The 18,789-nt window shown below is 45.2% G+C and overlaps 1 protein-coding gene across 4 annotated transcripts in view; it reads left to right on the forward strand.

Moving 5' to 3' along the window:
- Positions 1-18,789, forward strand: part of LOC138961478 (alpha-mannosidase 2C1-like) — an 83,310-nt gene that overhangs the window by 19,837 nt on the left and 44,684 nt on the right. For all 4 annotated transcript variants that reach the window (XM_070333128.1, XM_070333125.1, XM_070333127.1 and 1 more), the window contains exons 14-18: positions 6,211-6,302; positions 8,921-8,974; positions 9,760-9,886; positions 17,205-17,408; positions 18,706-18,736. In XM_070333128.1, the coding sequence (XP_070189229.1) occupies positions 6,211-6,302; positions 8,921-8,974; positions 9,760-9,886; positions 17,205-17,408; positions 18,706-18,736 (508 nt within the window). The remainder of the gene's footprint in view (positions 1-6,210; positions 6,303-8,920; positions 8,975-9,759; positions 9,887-17,204; positions 17,409-18,705; positions 18,737-18,789) is intronic.

The following is an 18,789-nucleotide window of genomic DNA, read 5'->3' on the forward strand; positions in this document are numbered from 1 at the left end:
GCGTCGGCCCAGTCTACTGGCGCTCGTGTTGTCTCTGGATTCCACTCGCTGGGACAAGCTTCCCTTCGTGGCCGACCTCAGTGGCTTCCGCTTGCGGGAGTGCACCTGAGGGTGTCCCTTCGGGGACGCGGCCAGTACAAGGTATGTGCTCGCAGCAGCCGTCTTCGGCAGCTGCACTTCCGGTTCCCGGAAGTAGTGGTTCACTGGTTGCGGACAGACCATGGTCCCCTCCGGTTCGAGCTGCGCTTTACGTCAGCAGTCGTCCGCGACAGCTGCTTCCAGTTTCGGCCGGAATTAAAGTAAGAGGTTCACCGGCTAGTGCACAGGCTGCTGTCACGTCCGGTTCGAGCTTCGACTTACGTCAGCAGTCGTCCGCGACAGCTGCTTCCGGCTCCGGCCGGAAGTAAGAGGTTCACTGGCTAGTGCACAGGCTACTGTCACGTCCGGTTCGAGCTTCGACTTACGTCAGCAGTCGTCCGCGACAGCTGCTTCCGGCTCCGGCCGGAAGTAAGAGGTTCACTGGCTAGTGCACAGGCTACTGTCACGTCCGGTTCGAGCTTCGACTTACGTCAGCAGTCGTCCGCGACAGCTGCTTCCGGCTCTGGCCGGAAGTAAGAGGTTCACTGGCTAGTGCACAGGCTACTGTCACGTCCGGTTCGAGCTTCGACTTACGTCAGCAGTCGTTCGCGACAGCTGCTTCCGGCTCCGTTCGGAAGTAAGAGGTTCACTGGCTAGTGCACAGGCTACTGTCACGTCCGGTTCGAGCTTCGACTTACGTCAGCAGTCGTCCGCGACAGCTGCTTCCGGCTCCGGCCGGAAGTAAGAGGTTCACCGGCTAGTGCACAGACTACTGTCACGTCCAGTTCGAGCCTTGCCCTACGGCAGCAGTCGCCCGCGACAGCTGTTCTTCCGGTTCCGGCCGGAAGTGTAGGTTCACTGGTTAGTGCACAGGCTACTGTCACGTCCGGTTCGAGCCTTGCCTTACGTCGGCAGTCGTACGCGACAGCTGCACTTCCGGTTCACGGAAGTAGTGCCTCGTTGGAAAGCGGACAAATAATGATCCCATCCGGCTTGAGCTGCGCTATACGTAAGCAGTCGTCCGCGACAGCTTCTCTTCCGGCTCCGGCTGGAAATGTTAGTTCATCGGTGTGTGGGCAGCCCATGGCCCTTTCCGGTTTGAGCTTTGCCCTTTGCACGGCAGCCATTCCCGGCAGCTTCGCTTCCGGCCTTGGCAGGAAGGTAGGTCAAGCGGGTAGTGCACAGGTTACTGTCACTTCCGGTTCTGGCCTACGGCCTACCTTTGGGTTCCGAGCTTCAGCTCGTAGGTGGCTCAGCGCCAGCTTTGGCATAGCGCTGCTGTTGCTGCCGCACTTCCGGCTCCTCCCGGATTTTCCGGTTCAGTTCCCGCTGCTTCCGTTTGGTCGCCGGTGAATTTCGAACAAGGCTTGCCCTATGGGCATACAGGCTTCTTGCCTCTGTTGGGACAGCAGCATCCACACACTCCGGTGGTGGCCGCTAGCTCATCTCTCCCAATTTCCTTGGTTTTTGATTCCTCTCATCCTCCTCTCAGTTAGGGAATGAGCACAATCGATTGCCAACAGGAAGGACTTTAGGTTGGCAAAGAGGAAGCAGCTACTTCTGGTTTGAAGAATCACCCTTAGTAGCTTTTCGCCTTTTTTGCCTTTTCGCCAAGCCCCCCTCTTTGACAGGGGGTTGCCTCCGGCGTCGGTTTCGTTGCTGGTTCCTCAGGGTTCAGCTTCGGAGCTGGCATCGGAATACCTTGCCGCTCCTGCGCAGGCTTCCTCCTTCGTGCCCTTAGCGGATCAGAGGAAGTTGCCTTGGCCAAGGTCGTCTCGAAGCCTCCTGTTGGCCTTTCCCCATCTGCGTGCACCGTTTTCGGTCACGCCGGAACTTCTTTCGCTTCTTACGAAGCCGTTGAGGAAGGATTCGGTTCTGCCGTTCTATGGGCAGAATCTCCTATTCTCTGAGGAAGGGGGGCTGACAACTTTTGGAACTCAGTTCCATTTCCGAGACTCTCCTGCGGGCGCTTTCTCGCGCTCTGGCAGATTCCTTGGCGCCCCTTACCCTTAGTAAAGAGCAGGACGCGGAGGAAGTGTCTCACTCCTCTCCACACTTACAAGGGTGAACGAGGCACAGATGAGGCTGTCCTCTCTGCACTATTTCCATGCGGTCTCGTGCAGAAGGGACTTGTTTCTTGCCCACTCCCGGTTTTCTGAGGAGTCGACAAGGAACATTCTCAGATCGTCATCCTTGGTGGACGGTCTCTCTCCGGCAGCCTGGCCTCTCATGCCAGAAGCAGGGGATTGAGACCAACAGAGAACAGCGGTTCCCTTCTTTTGAGCTTCAATCCGAAAGCAGCAAAAGCAGGCCGCTCCTAAGCAGGCTATACCTAAGCGGACTCAGCCTAAGCGGCCTAAGTCCTCAGCTCAGGTGAGATTGTTTCTTTCACAGCCGTCATAGGTACGCTGGGTTTTTGAAACAACAGCTGGCCTTAGGGCTTCGGGGTTTTAGCCTCGGCTGGAGCAACAGCCATTTCATCCGTTGGCGGTGGTGGTTGTTGCTTTCCTTGTGCTTGTGGCTTCGGGCTTCGACATTCTTTCTTTTTCCCAGCGTATGGGTGCTGAGAGGTCGATTTCCGTTTAAAGGGGGGTTTCTGCCTTTGGGCTTCCCCGTTTTCTCTTTGCCACGAGCTTCTGGACTTGGTCCAGGTTTGTCTTTCGCCGAGTCTGACTTTGTCTTTCTCTAGCGATCAGACGCGTTCTGGTGTTTCGTCCAAACTTAAGGTTCACTTGAGTTGGCCTCGGAAGTAACATTCAGATTTTCCTGAGGGTGCATTGTCTGGGCAATGCATGTTTGAGAAGTCATTCTTGGCTTGTCACTTTTTCTCAGGTTTTTTGGCTACTCCTCCCCTTTTTGGGCAGAGGTCTAGCTAATGTTCCAGTTTTCTCGGTGCTGGCCTCTAGGCCAGCATCTTTTTCGGCGGCCGAAACTTTTGGTTTCTTATTGTGCCTGTGTACTTTGGGTACTTTGGTGCAAGGGCCGGCCTACGGGCAGCAAGGCTCTCGGCCTTAGCCTGTGTTATAGTCTCCTGCCTGTCGTGTTGCGACTTTGGCAATTTGGTTCTTGTGACTGCGGATTTCGTCTCTTCCTCTGCTCCATCATGCTTGCAGGATGTGAGTTGGGACGATTTCTGCTGGGTTGGGCTTCCGGCCTGGTCACCCCTTTTTCACTTGCAACTATGACTATTACTTTTTTCTCCTTAGAACTCTGGTCTCGGGAGTCTGACGGCTGGTTCGCTTCACGGTTTTCCGTCTTTCTTACCAGCCTCGTTCTTTCTGTTTCGGGTTTTTTGATTCATTTTCAATTACCTACAAGCAGTCTGCTCTGCGAACACGCTGGCTTTTGTCATTTTGTTTCCGGTCTCCGGTCACATTAGGATTTGGCCACTGCGGGTCCGCATTTCCGGTGCTTACGCACTACCTTAGGTCGCTTCGTCCTCTTTTTATATTTAGTCAAGTTTTGACTAAATATTTTAACATCGAGGGGGAATCGAAACGAGGGTCGTGGTGTATGTGCGTGCGTGTGTGCGTGCGTGCGTGTGTGTGTGTGTGTGTGTAGAGCGATTCAGACTAAACTACTGGACCGATCTTTATGAAATTTGACATGAGAGTTCCTGGGTATGAAATCCCCGAACGTTTTTTTCATTTTTTTGATAAATGTCTTTGATGACGTCATATCCGGCTTTTCGTGAAAGTTGAGGCGGCACTGTCACGCCCTCATTTTTCAACCAAATTGGTTCAAATTTTGGTCAAGTAATCTTCGACGAAGCCCGGGGTTCGGTATTGCATTTCAGCTTGGTGGCTTAAAAATTAATTAATGACTTTGGTCATTAAAAATCGGAAAATTGTAAAAAAAAACAAAAATGTATAAAACGATCCAAATTTACGTTTATCTTATTCTCCATCATTTGCTGATTCCAAAAACATATAAATATGTTATATTCGGATTAAAAACAAGCTCTGAAAATTAAATATATAAAAATTATTATCAAAATTAAATGGTCCAAATCAATTTAAAAACACTTTCATCTTATTCCTTGTCGGTTCCTGATTCCAAAAACATATAGATATGATATGTTTGGATTAAAAACACGCTCAGAAAGTTAAAACAAAGAGAGGTACAGAAAAGCGTGCTATCCTTCTTAGCGCAACTACTACCCCGCTCTTCTTGTCAATTTCACTGCCTTTGCCATGAGCGGTGGACTGACGATGCTACGAGTATACGGTCTTGCTGAAAAATGGCAGCTACTTGACTAAATATTGTATTTTCGCCTTACGCGACTTGTTTACCCCTCTCTCTGCTTTCGCAGGGATGGGCAGGGGACGACTGGTGACCGTCTTCCTTGAGTTTTGCTCATTGAGTTGGACTCTGGTACTTGGTACTCAGGCGTCTCTCTCTTTCCAGTTTGGAGTTTGGTCACTCTTCTGGAGCTGACTGTTCTCTCAAGGGCCTTTTGGGCCTCACTCCATCCCAAAGTTTTCTTACTTTGGCATGTTTGCCTTATGGTCTCCGTGAGGGTCGGTCCTTTTCAGGGCTTAGCCGGCAACCTTACGCACGGATCTTTTCCAGGCCATTAGCATTTCCTTCCAATTTAAGGGGGGGGGGGGGGGGGCAGCTTGTCCTTCCCTCTACTTGGTCGGGTTTATCCAAGACTGGGGTCCTTTTCCGGACTGTTTTACGGTTCAGAAGATTGGAAGAAGTGCTGGGCACAGCTTACTGGCTCTCTGATGTTGTCTTTCGCATTTCTTGCCTGAGAGACATCTCGGCTGTCAATCAGGGTGGTTCTCGGTCCGTTTCTGTCCTTTGGCAGTGGGCCAGTTCCTGGCAAGGGTTTAGAGTGAGTCAGTGGTTTCTTTCTCACGGATCCTTTCCTGACTTTTGGCAGTGGGCCAGTTTCTTGGCAAGGGATTTTCTTTCCCTCCGCCTTGTCATAGCTTTATGCTATCTTTCCCTCGGCTCGGCCCGAGCTCTTTTCCAGGGCCTGGGCCTCCTCCTTGGCCTTTTTGGCCTATGAGGTTTGGATGATGTCCTGCGCACAGCTTCTGGCGCTAGGATTTTGTCTTATCAGGTTCTGCAGACATTGCTGCCCTCTGTCAGGATGGGTCTCGGCCCATTCCTTCCTTGGCGGCAGCTGGTTTTTGTCTCTCCAGAACTTTAGAGTGAGTTTGAACTTTTTGATCTTACCCACCACCTTGTTGGAGTTATCTGCTAAATATGTGACTCGGAGTAAGAATATGTAATTTAATCGAAAATTTTTAATTAAATTTTCATTTGATTAATATACTTACCCGAGTCACATAGGTAATTCCCTCCCACCTTCCCCGCTTTTAGTTTCTTTGTATTCTAGAAGTCGAATGAGGGTGTCTCGTACCAGGTACGAGATCTGTGGCGTGATACGCTACGGGAGGCAACCCAGGGTAGCAAGCTTGCTACTTTTTTAGCTTGGGTTGCTTCCCTTAGACTATAGGCGGGATAGCGTTTCAGACACCTTAGCTATCGACTGCGTCAATGCTAAATATGTGACTCGGGTAAGTATATTAATCAAATGAAAATTTAATTAAAAATTTTCGATTATATATAGAAGGGATGAATAACATTTTGTTAGTCAGTAAATGTTGTTTGAATGACATATCATTGTGAGTATAATGGAGAATGTCACACACACTGACGTGAGATAAAAAGAGAATGCATTTTATGATATCATGATTAGATGAGATGATTGAACTCCAAGATGAGCTACTTGAACCGCCCAGAATTAAGTTAATGTCAATTTTTCAGGCATTTACAGTCTCATCTAAACTGATTTTTGTTGTGCTGTAGCTCCAGGGATCTGAATAACAGAAAAGAATGAGCATAGCATGGGCAACGTAAGATTACACACGATTAGAATGTACAGTGGAACCCCCCTTTAAAGACCTCCAAAAATCTTTAAAAAAATCAGGTCTTAAAAAGGAAAGAGTCTTAACATGGGGGTAAATTTACACAGGTTTTTATTAACAGAAAGTCTGAGAAAACTGGGTCTTAAAAGGGAGCATTAAGACTTAAATTGGGGGGTCTTAAAGTTTTGCTGTATTCCTTTTCATGCATAACAGCATTTTTCAGTGTTATATTTTTTTGTCTTTTCATCAGGTGCTGTACACAGCCAACAACTTTCGTGACAAGGGACGCTCCTCTAGCAGTTTGTTCCTGTTTGGCTATGGTGACGGTGGCAATGGGCCAGAGTGAGTGTGCAATTGACTCCTAACTCATTGTCTCCCAGGTACGGATATATCTGTACCCACTCATATGGCTCTATCTGACCATGAGGTACGGATATATCTGTACCCACTCATATGGCTCTATATCTGACCATGAGGTACGGATATATCTGTACCCACTCATATGGCTCTATCTGACCATGAGGTACGGATATATATGTGTACACATATAGTCACTACATTGCATTTGCTCTCATTCGGCACATATCCGCATTCTGCTCAGACTGTTAGCTTCAGTCGCTTCCTGTAACGTCGATCTAACACCTGCATTCCAGTATGTTGAAACACAGTTGCTACACAGTTACTACAATTCTGAGTGACCTGCTGCAGCACAGCTGGTCTCGGCTAACAAAACTTGGTCAACATAGGTGGGGTACAAAGTGTTAAATACTTATGACAGCGATATACAAACCAAGACATATCTTCCTGACCCTGACGACAAAAGCGAATCAAAGTTGAAGCAGATATATGTCATATTGCGAAAAATGGCGTCTTGTGAACATTCCTGTCGCTTTTGCTGCAGTTCTCCTGAAAGTGACAAAGAATTTCGAGAACAAAGTTTGTCTCGTTGACTTCGGTTTATCATCAGGAGAAATTAACTTGTAAGGTCACAGCTAGGCTGTGCATGTGTCGGTTTTGTATATCATTGAATTGAAAATAACAGGGGATGCAAAAGACCCCTATGATTTTTTTTTTCAGCAGCCATTGGCAAGTCAACTTTTTTTCCCTTTTTTTTCCCCCTTTAGTCACATAGACATAGAACACTTTATTATATCTCAACCTGAGTTTCTCGTTGAGATAATAAAGTGTTCTAATTAAGTCTATGTCTAAAGGAAAACAAAATATACTGTTCAAAAAAAGAAACACATAGTTGCTACTTGCCAAATTTGTTTTATTTGTCGAAAAAATTAACAGAAAATCCAATATTTAGATTATTTGTTTGAAATTTGGTATGGACACAGTTGAATGCACACACAGTTCATTTGCATCTTCAAATCAATCAGTCAATCAATACGATTGGGTGCCGAGGCTGTCAAGTCAGTAGGGGGTGTGACTGCCTTGAGCAGCAACAACTGCCCGGCACCTTCTGGGCATGGACTGGATCAGATGCCGGATATCTTGCTGTGGGATGGTGTCCCACTCCTCCTGAAGTGCCTGCAATAGATCGCGGTGATTTGCCGGCGCTTCTTCTCGCCTGCGCACACGTCTGTCCAATTCATCCCAGAGGTGTTCTATCGGGTTCATGTCTGGCGACGTGGATGGCCAGGGAAGCACCTGGACATGGTGGTCGGTGAGGAACTGGGTGGTGAGTCGTGCTGTGTGCGGGCGAGCGTTGTCCTGCTGGAATATGGCATCCTGGTCAGCCAGAAGAGGAAGGGCGTGTGGGCGCAGAATTTCCTCCACGTATCGCTGGGCAGTTATGCGCCCTTGGACATGCACCAGGGTGCTCCTTCCAGCGGTATTGATCGCCCCCCACACCATGACGCCTCCACCACCATGAACGGGTGCCTCATCCACACAGTTGGGCGCGTAACGTTCGTTTACTCTCCGGTAGACCCTCCTCCGACCATCATGTCGCTAGAGCAGGAAGTAGGACTCGTCGCTGAACCACACGTGTCTCCAGTGATTCCGGACGGTCCAGCGAAGGTGCTGGTTGCCCCACTGCACTCGGTTCTGGCGATGGCGGTGAGGACAGCTCCTCTGTGAGGTCTGCGAGCTCTCAAACCAGCTTCATGCAGGCGGTTCCGCACGGTCTGGTCCGATAATCGGTGTGGCCCGGGGAGAGCCTGGACAGAAGATGAGGCCGACAGGAAACGATTCCGGAGGTGGCGGAGCCGTATGAAGCGGTCGTGAGCAGCAGTTGTCGCCCTTGGTCTTCCCGCTCGTGGCAAGTCAGCAACGGAGCCAGTGGCTTGAAACCTGACCCACAGTCTACTGATGGTGCTCTGGGACACGTGGAAGTGCCTGGCGATTGCACTTTGACTTTGGCCTGCTTGTAAACGACCCAATGCAATTTGGCGGTCTTCTCTGCTCAATCGGGCCATCTTTCGTCGCTGAATTGTCGTCTGATTTCTTTGTGGCGAACAATCCGCTTTTATGGGTTTTGGAAGACATGGTGAGAGCTTAATATTCCCCGAGTTTCACGAGATTACACTGAAGCATGACGAGTGGTCATGCCAAATGAGCAATTTTGACATTGTAGCCACTGATAACGCATGCGTCACGTGCAGAGCTCACTTGTGGCAATGGACGAAAGGTCGACGACCAGATAAACATTTTCTGCAGTTTGGTGGATATCCTTGTAGCCATATAACTAAATTAACCAAATATTACAAGCTATGCGTTTCTTTTTTTGAACAGTATAGTTGACTTGCCAGTGGCTGCTGAAACAAACCTCACAGGATTCTTGAAATCTTCTGCCTATACATATGCACATTGATTGAATGGACTCATTTTTTTCTTTTTTCAAGTGTATTCTTTTATCATACTGGAAATAGTTTCGCGGGAATTATTGGCCACAATTATATTGTTTATTGTAGTAAAGCTTAATTTTTGTTTTTGTCTTTTTTTTTAATGCACAGTGAACACATGCTTCAGAGACTGAAAAGGATGGAGGATATTGATGGGCTGCCCAGGTCTGTAAAAAAAAAACTTGTTGAAGTCGTGGAATTTTGGCCTAACAGCTTTTCAGGAGAAGGACTAAACTGATTATTTTTATTATGAAATAGTGTTTATATTCGTTCCTGGTATGGATAGAAAGAAAAAATAATGTTAAATCATGTATTGTCCATTGTATTGTGGAGAATGTTAAATCATGCATTGTCCATTGTATTGTGGAGAATGTTAAATCATGCATTGTCCATTGTATTGTGGAGAATGTTAAATCATGCATTGTCAATTGTATTGTGGAGAATGTTAAATCATGCATTGTCCATTGTATTGTGGAGAATGTTAAATCATGCATTGTCAATTGTATTGTGGAGAATGTTAAATCATGCATTGTCAATTGCGTTTAAAAGAACATTTTTTATGGAGAATGATTTACTTACAGTCCAAAGCTCAAAAACATCAAAATCGCCAAGAATCGAGTTATGCCAAAATTCCACAATGACATTATTTTATTGATTTTGTTTGAAGGGATATTGTCCGCCTGTACAAGTGTTTCTTGTAGCTAAAACACTTTTAGCTTGAACGTTTATGGAATTAGAGGAGCAGTTAAGTTGCTTCTTATTCATGTTATGTATGACGATGGTGAGTCTCGTACAAGCATTTCCTGTTCTTATTTTTCTTTGGTTCTTGTATGAGACAAAGAAGAGACTCTACGTTTAAAGCTCAAATAGATCAGCGATGGTTCATACTTGATGCTTAACACATGAAGGGTTGCATCTTTAAACTCATTTTTGATAGTTACAATTTTCAGGGTGAAGATGAGCACGCCAGACGAGTTCTTCAAACCCATAGAGGAGAAGGAGGCAGACAAGCTGTGCACCTGGCGTGGAGAACTCTACCTGGAGATGCACAATGGCACATACACCACACACGCTAAGGTGAGCTCCCAGAGTGTGTGTAAGGTTTAGTCTATTTGTCATTCTGGTTTACCAGAAATTGAAACGACCTTAACTTGCTTGAGAAGTTTTGCTGTAAATGATGAATTCCGTTGTTGTGTAAACAGTGCTGTTTGTGATGAAAGGATTGACAGCCTTGAGACCAGCCAACAGTGTCCCTTCATTGCAGGTGACCTCTCTACAAAGCGTACTACCTTCTACTTGTCCCAATATAGGCCACTTATTGAACGTAAGAGGATTTAAAACTCAAATAGTAAGTCAGGTGACCTCTCTACAAAGCGTACTACCTTCTACTTGTCCCAATATAGGCCACTTATTGAACGTAAGAGGATTTAAAACTCAAATAGTAAGTCAGGTGACCTCTTATAATGGGTATATTTTGGTCTACACTAAAGGGTGTCGTTCTGTCATCCCAGGGGCCTTACATTGCAAACACAGTCGAACCTACAGCACTGCCCTATACAACTCGACAACGACCACCTTCCAATTACCACCACCGCAAAGGATCCTAAACATCTTTTTGTTTTTGTTTTTGTATGATTCATCTTTCCATAGCCACTACTGGGCTTTAAAAAACCCACTTTTCTCTGGTCCCTTGGCTGGTGGTTGTGGACAGGTTCTTCTTCTTCTTCAGCATTCCAGAATTTGTCTGGTTACGTGTGAGCTCGTTTGCCTACTTGGGTTCCCCACACTATACTCTGAGAGCATAGTCAGCTTCACTCCACTTTCGTTGAGTAGGCATGCTGGGTATGCTGATTTCCCTGCAGCCTTCTATTTCTAATACTTGTTACTTTCCGGCTACATCGAAACTTTTGAACTCATTTGCATAACGACCTGCACGGTTGGCCTAGTGGTAAGGCGTCCGCCCCGTGATCGGGAGGTCGTGGGTTCGAACCCCGGCCGGGTCATACCTAAGACTTTAAAATTGGCAATCTAGTGGCTGCTCCGCCTGGCGTCTGGCATTATGGGGTTAGTGCTAGGACTGGTTGGTCCGGTGTCAGAATAATGTGACTGGGTGAGACCTGAAGCCTGTGCTGCGACTTCTGTCTTGTATGTGGCGCACGTTATATGTCAAAGCAGCACCGCCCTGATATGGCTCTTCGTGGTCGGCTGGGCGTTAAGCAAAAAAAAAAAAAAAAAAAAAAAAAAAAAAAGGTGCACGGAACAGCCACCGCCGCTGTGTTTTCACTATTCCAATCAGCTGCTGAGCTATGACTGTGCTGAGCTATGACTGCCACCGAAGCATGTGTTGCTGCCAATACCCTACGTCGCTACTTGCAGGCAAAGTGCAGCGATGTCTGTGACTTAGATATGATCTCCAAATCGGAGTGTACAGTGGAGAAGTGTGCCAGTTCTGAGCAGCGTCAGACAAACATTCTGGACTTTTTCAAAACAGCTTAGTACGTGTGTCGCGGCAGTGTCAGTGTGTGCAGTGTCTTTTTTGACGGACACGGAGATTGATCAGAATGTACATGTACAGCAGTCCCTCTCATGAACGGACACCCTTGGGCCATAGCAAAACTGTCCGTACATTGCAGGTGTCCGGTCACGGGAGGGGTGACCACACCACCCCCTCCCCCATACACTCACACAGAGACACACAAACAACAGGATTGAGTCTATGCTAATCACTTCTTGTGGCTACTAAACAATAAACTCCTAATACTTCTTTAAACGTTCTGTAAAAATGATTTGTATGAAAAGTGTTGAAAAGAAGAGATAAAATAAATCCTCAAGGCAGTGAACACACTCACCATGCACTGACATGTACGAAAGCAGCCACACAAACACAGCACAGAGGAGCGTGTGCAGATGCTTTGCAAGAATAAGCTTGAAACCCAGTTTGAATAAATAGCAGCAGATAGAGCTGCATGTCATAATCATGTAATTTATTTTCATCTTGTCTGGCTTTATTGACTGCATGCCGATCATGTGGCATGGCAGTGACTTTTCACTCTTCAGTCGGAAATACACTGTACATAACACAGCTCCCACTCTCCCTCACTAATGCCTTCCCCAAGCCGTGACAACTGATGCTTGGAAATTGTGTGGAAGAGTACACCTCTCTATTTCTCTCCAATGCTCTTCCTGCTGACATGCAGTGACACCGGACACCCCACAGAGTTTAGCCAGCTACCCCTCCACCCCCCCCTCCCTCTCTCTCTCACTCCCTCCAGCCATGTACTGTTGGGCTGTGGCCAGAGAGGTCAGCTCCAACTGTTCACTCAGAGCTAAACCAGTTGACTGTGTCGTAACTTTTGACACAGCAAGACAACTGAAGGGTTCACAGATTAGGCAACCGACTCACTGGTCAAGGCTGAGGGGAAACAAGAGTATCTTGTCAATGAAAGAGGTTACACACAGACACATGATGCTGAGAACTGTGGCTGGTTTTTCACTCTCTTTCGCTCAGGACCTTCATCGACTGTGGTTTCTGTTGTTTACGTCCAACAGACAAGAATAAAGAGCACAGTGCAGTTTCATGTTGGCATCTTCGCATGTACTCCACTCCTGACCAAAACTACCCCCCCTCCTGATGGGTACAGAATCAGAATCAGAATCAGAATTTATTGTCATTAAAGCACATAGCCTATTGACACATTCGAAAAAATAGCAATATAAACATAACATACATGTAATACAAAACCAAGTGGAACAGGGTGAACAAAGAGGACCTGAAGATGAGCATAGGTTATTGAGGACAGTCGGAAGACGCATTGCATCTGCGTAGTTGAAAACAATCGTACACATATTTTGCCAATTGCCTTTGGATGTCGCTGTCAGTAAACAGAGAACTGACTCTTATTTCATCACTGCCGGTGGAAGTATTCGGTAATAGCTGTTGCCTGAGATGAGCATACATTGTACATGAATCAAGGAAGTGAAGTTCATCCTCCACCACTCCACAGTTTCTGCATAGTCTTTCCTCCCTTGGTGTTCCCGTGTATCTGCCCTTTTCGATTTCTAAGTCATGGGCACTTATACGTAGTTTGCTCATAGCCTGTCTGTGTTCTTGTGTTAGCAAAAGATAGGGTTGTAGAGAGTAGTCGTGTGACACTCCCTTGTAAAACTGTAGTTTAGAGGAGTTTCCTTCTTTTTTTGTCCTCCAGAGCCTGACAAATTGAGTTTCTACATGTTTTGTTAGCGCGTGTTTCAGTCTTGCCGGGTGTATTGTGCTTTGGTTTTGCCACACGTGTTTGAAGCCTGAGGAAGTCAGGAACTCGCGTACAAATAAGAGCCATTTATTTTCCTCTTTATGTTCTTGTGAGAGAAGGCTTGAGTAAGTTTGCCTAAGAAGCCCATGTTGGTCAGATTCCATGATGTGTAACCAAAATGATATGATCTGTCCCAATATTTTTGTGCTGATCGAAAATCTGCCTAATTCAGCCAGTACTGGGAAATTCATTGATTTTCTGTGTACTCCTAAAAGTTGCTTGCAGAATTTCATGTGTACGTTTTCATGCGGAAGGACAGTCGTTATACATTTTTCAAGGAGATTATTCTCAAGGTTCTGCGTGTCCTTTAAGTTTATATCTTTGCAGTAAGGGAGCCAAATTTCAGAGCCAAAGGTCAGAATAGGTGCAACTAATGTATCAAAGAGTTTCGCCATTACTGGGACACTTATGTTCTTTGTTCGTACTGCTCGTTTGAGCGAGTGCAGAGCTTTGCTCCCTTGTCGGGAGAGATGGTTCTGTGCCATTTTCATGTCTCCGCGTTTATTGAATATGATGCCGAGATATTTGTAGTTGTCTGTAGTATTGATTATGGCATCGCCAATTTTGAAGAAGAGGGGGAGTATGGGTTCGTGCTTGGAGAAAACTATCACCTTTGTTTTTTCGCGATTAATTTGTAATCCCCATTTATTGCAGTATTCATGGAGGCTGTTGAGTTTGTCCTGTAATCCTTTCTTTGTAGTTGAGAGAATAACAATGTCGTCAGCATACATTAGGCATGGCACCGGAACGAGTCCAGCCTCATCCACAGTTGGGGAGTCACAGTCTTTTAAGCTATCAACTATGTCATTAATAAAAATATTAAACAGTGTTGGGCTTAGGGTATTACCTTGGAGAACACCTTTTCTTACTGTGATTTCCCGCGATAGGCCGACTTCTGTCTTTGAGCATACGGTTGCATTATTATACATTTCTTGCACAACTTGCAGTAGTTTGCCTCCTATCCCTATCTCCTGCATCTTATATAGTAATCCTGTGTGCCAGATACTGTCGAATGCCTTAGCGAAGTCAATGAAACAGCCGTACAGTCTGCCATTTGTAGTTCTGAGGGTATCATTGACTAGCTTTTTTAGGATGAACACTTGGTCTTGCGTTCGAGACGATTTTCTGAAGCCGGCTTGCTCTTTAGCTAGCAGGCTGTTGTTCTCGAGGAAGTTTGTTATTCTATTGTTAATGACCTGACAGAAAAAGTTTGCCATTGTGTTGTTAAGAGTGACGCCTCTGTAGTTACTAGTGTTGTGTGGGTCTCCGTTTTTGAATATGGGCACATTCACTCCTTTCTTCCATTGTTCGGGATATGTTCCATATTGTATTAACTGGTTGAAGAGCTGTTGTATGATAGGCCTCAATACAGGGAGACTTGTTTTGATCATTTCATTTGTAATACCGTCTATTCCTGGAGATTTTTTCAGCTTTATATTTCGAGCAGCCTTTTCTATCTCTGTGGCTGTTATTGGAAAATCTAGTAGGTTTGTTTGATGTGTTTGTTGAGCTATCTTTTCTTTCATGATTGAATCACGGGTACCGTCTATCTCGGTGTTTTGACCGAGCAGCTTCTCAAGGTGGGCAATCCATTTGGCTCCACTCACTTGCGTCTGGTTCCGGTTGTGTGCGGACTCTGAGTCCTTGAGTTGCTTAATTAGTTTCCATACAGAGGAAGGGTCTTTGTCCATTGCTTCATTTAACATTGTGACCAATGAGGTTTTGTAGGTTAGTTTCTTTTTTCGTAGTTGGCTGTTGTACTTTTTTCTCTGTGCAAAATATTTTTCTCTTACACCGCGGTTGAAGGGGTCTCTATTTAGGGCATTTAGAAGTGACCTAACTTCTTTTCTTTGTTTGTCACATTCGTTGTCAAACCATCTTTTGTTACATCTTCGTTTCTTAGTGTTGGCCTTTTTAGTTCGGCAGGTTAGTGATATATCGGCAGCCGATTGGAGAATATTTGTGAGCTCCTCAACACGAGTGTTTATGTCATCAGTATTCTGTGAGCATGTGCTGGTGGTATTGCTTAATTTTTGCTGCAAATTAAAAATAGATGTTTGAACTGGCGCTATGTTCAGTGCAGCTTGAAATCGTTTTGCTGATTCTTCAGTCCATATATATGAAACAGCCGCCGTGACCGGGGGTTTGGGTTTTATGCAGTTTGTTGTTCCTGTGGAGTGTAAGGAGAATGAACCTTCAGCCTTATTTTTTGTACAGACGGGAAGGTATATACATAATTCTAATGGACAGTGGTCAGAATATTTAGATAAGGCATGCACTGTCATGGAATGAACATCTTTCAATAGTGTGTTAGAACATATGAAATAATCGACAACACTCGCTCCAAGCGGTGTAATACAAGTAAAATGTCCCTGTAGATCGCCGATTGTTCTCCCATTGAGAATACACAGATTGTTATCCAGGCAGGCATCCACGAGTTTTCGCCCATTTTTTTGGACTAAGGCGTCCATCGATCGGCGAGCATGCACATTATCAATGGTGTAACACTCTGGCAGTGTGTATCTGTTTTCAGATTCAGAGTCATTAGTAATATAGTCCATTAGTAGACCGGTTCTTGCATTGAAGTCCCCACATATAATCACTTGTCCTTTATTAGAATATTCCTGGAGTTCTGCTTCCAGTCTTTCCCAGATTGCGGCACAGTGGTCCCGTCCAAAAGTGGAATACAGGTGCACTCAAGTTACCAGTGACTGTCGTCACGCCATTGCGGCTGTGATCTTTGCACCAAGAGCCGGACTGCTCTGTTATCGATTTTGTTGTGGTGAAAATTTGACGATGGTCTGTCCGTACATTGGAGGTATGACCTGCTGTTGGGACCGAAAATGAGTGTCCGTGTCCACGTTTTGCAGGTGTCCGTTTAAGGGGGGGCAAATATAGAAGGAAAACACTCCGTGCCGAGCAAATGTGTCCGTACATGTCAGGTGTCCGCTCACGCCGGGGGCCGTACATTGCAGGGACTGCTGTACATGCTTTTATACGACTTTTTAAATTTTACTTCTAAAATTGTGACAGTAAAGTGAACATTTGAACTATGCCTCTCTCTATGGATTATATTATGAAGCTGTTGAAAACATGCAGAGATTGTACTCTCCAAGGAAAGATCGATGGGACGATCATTTGAAGGTGAGTGGGAAAACTTGTCTTAAGGCCATTTAGGGTTGAAAACTCGATCTACAGCGAATTGCTGATATAACAAACTAAAATGTATCTCCCTTGAGATTCGTTGTACCCGGACTCCACTGTAGTTATATTTTTCATTCCTGACTCAATTACCCCTCAGGTGAAGGACAGGTGCAACTGTATAACTGTAACTATGCTAGTTATATTTTTCATTCCTGACTCAATTACCCCTCAGGTGAAGGACAGGTGCAACTGTATAACTGTAACTATGCTTGAGTAGATCTGTGATAGTCTGTTAATACTGTTGTTTTAAACTGTCTAACTGGCTAGATCATGATTATATAATTTTATGTGATGATCTGACTATATGATAATAATTACGTGTACTACTTACTTTTAAATGGATTATAAATTTTAGGTATTGTTCTAGTATTCACTAATGTTGTATTGATATTACTGGCACCCCTTTTAAACTGATATGGTTTTTACGTTTACAAGGCGACGATGTGAATTTGTGATGTAGATATGTGGCTGGTTATGTGTGAGAATGTAAATAATTGTGTGTGTGTGTGTGTGTGTGTGTGTGTGTGTGTGTGTGTGTGTGTGTGTGTGTGTGTGTGTGTGTGTGTGTGTGTGTGTGTGTGTGTGTGTGTGTGTGTGAGTTGTGTCTGTGTGTGCATGACAGTGTAATGTACGTATGTATGCATGCATGGTGATGTGTGTCTGCATATGTGTCTGGTTGGTTTTTATTTTATTTTTACCGTGCCGTGCCAAGATGAAATCCTTTTGCAAAATTGGTGAATAAATATCTTGTATCTTGTATCTTGTATCTGGTTATATTTTTCATTCCTGACTCAATTACCCCTCAGGTGAAGGACAGGTGCGATTGTATAACTGTAACTATGCTAGTTATATTTTTCATTCCTGACTCAATTACCCCTCAGGTGAAGGAGCGCAACAGACACTGCGAATTCCTGCTGCAAGAAGTGGAACAGGCGTGGGCCTTGCTGGTGGCCCTGGGGCGTGCAGGCGGGGGAAAGGGGGAGGCCGGCAAGGCAGCGTACCCCAGCAATGCCATCGAGCGCCTGTGGAAGCTGCTCCTGCTCAACCAGTTTCATGACGTCCTACCCGGCTCCTCCATCTCTATTGTAAGTGTAACCGAGTGTCGGAACACAACAATCACCTTTGGAGGCGAAGTCTAATCAAACACGATTTAGAATTTTAAAGCCAATTTCTTTGCCCTATAAAAACTGTCATGGTTACGCAAAGGAAACCAAGAACATTGTATAGGCATAGATAAAAATGTCCACCAAATACCCGTTTGACTTGGAATAAAGGCCGTGAAAGGTGAATGCTCGCCTAATAGGCTACTGAGCTTTACTGGCCGATGTGAATGCGTTATATATTGTGTGTAAAAAATGTCTGTTTGTCTGTCTGTCTGTAAAAAATTCCATTTCAAACGGCAGAAATTAATATGTAAGCGCCTAGGGCTATATCTAGATTAGGCGCATAAAAATGATCACAATAATAATAATAATAATAATAACATACAAGGAGACCGCAGCAGTCAGACCCTATCACAAACAAAACTCTACAATGCACAGGTGTCAGCTATAAATAGCTCGCGCTATCTAAAGCCAACTGCAGAGCCTGCTGTGAAGGTTTTTCTCGGAGTTATTGGGTCACCCACCACCAGTAACCAATTACTCAGTACTCCGCCGCTGGACTACAGACGTTCGAATGAACCCAGTCCACATCAAGAAAGAAGAAGAAGAAGAAGGTTGACGCAGTAGTCTCCCTGTCACATAAGTGTGAAAGTGAGAGACCACATGAGAGCGAGCATTAGTCCAGATACATCATTTGTTTTGGCGATAGTTTTTAATTTTTTTTCTTCTTCTTCGAATGTTGATGTTAAGTGACCATTTCCATACACCATTTGCATGTCTGTGGACAGTGGAACTTTAATTTTCTTATGCTATTTTCTCCCCCCTTTCCTAACCTAGGAGGTGGGTTCAAGTGCTAGTCTTTCGGATGAGACGAAAAACCGAGGTCCCTTCGTGTACACTACATTGGGGTGTGCACGTTAAAGATCCCACGATTGACAAAAGGGTCTTTCCTGGCAAAATTGTATAGGCATAGATAAAAATGTCCACCAAATACCCGTGTGACTTGGAATAAAGTGTAAAAAAAATTCCATCTCACACGGCATTAAGTCTCAGGGCTTGGAAACATGAATACACGCATGCAGGAAAAAAACAAAACAAATGGGTAGCGCCGTATACTGTATGGCAGCTCGCTTTCCCCAGGGAGAAAGCAGCCCGAATTTCTGTGAGGTTACCCTCATGGACTATATAAAAATCTTATCTTATCTTATCTTATCTTATCTTATCTTATCTTATCTTATCTTATCTTATCTTATCTTATCTTATTCTATTTGGATTTCAGGTGTATGATGATGCCCATCGTTTCTACAAAGGTGAGCATTTTCCCATAGTAATTTTGTTGATTACTGTTCCCAGAAAAGTGAAA

The sequence above is a fragment of the Littorina saxatilis genome, linkage group LG3 (assembly GCF_037325665.1).
Source record: "Littorina saxatilis isolate snail1 linkage group LG3, US_GU_Lsax_2.0, whole genome shotgun sequence".
Classification (NCBI taxonomy): Eukaryota; Metazoa; Mollusca; class Gastropoda; order Littorinimorpha; family Littorinidae; genus Littorina; species Littorina saxatilis.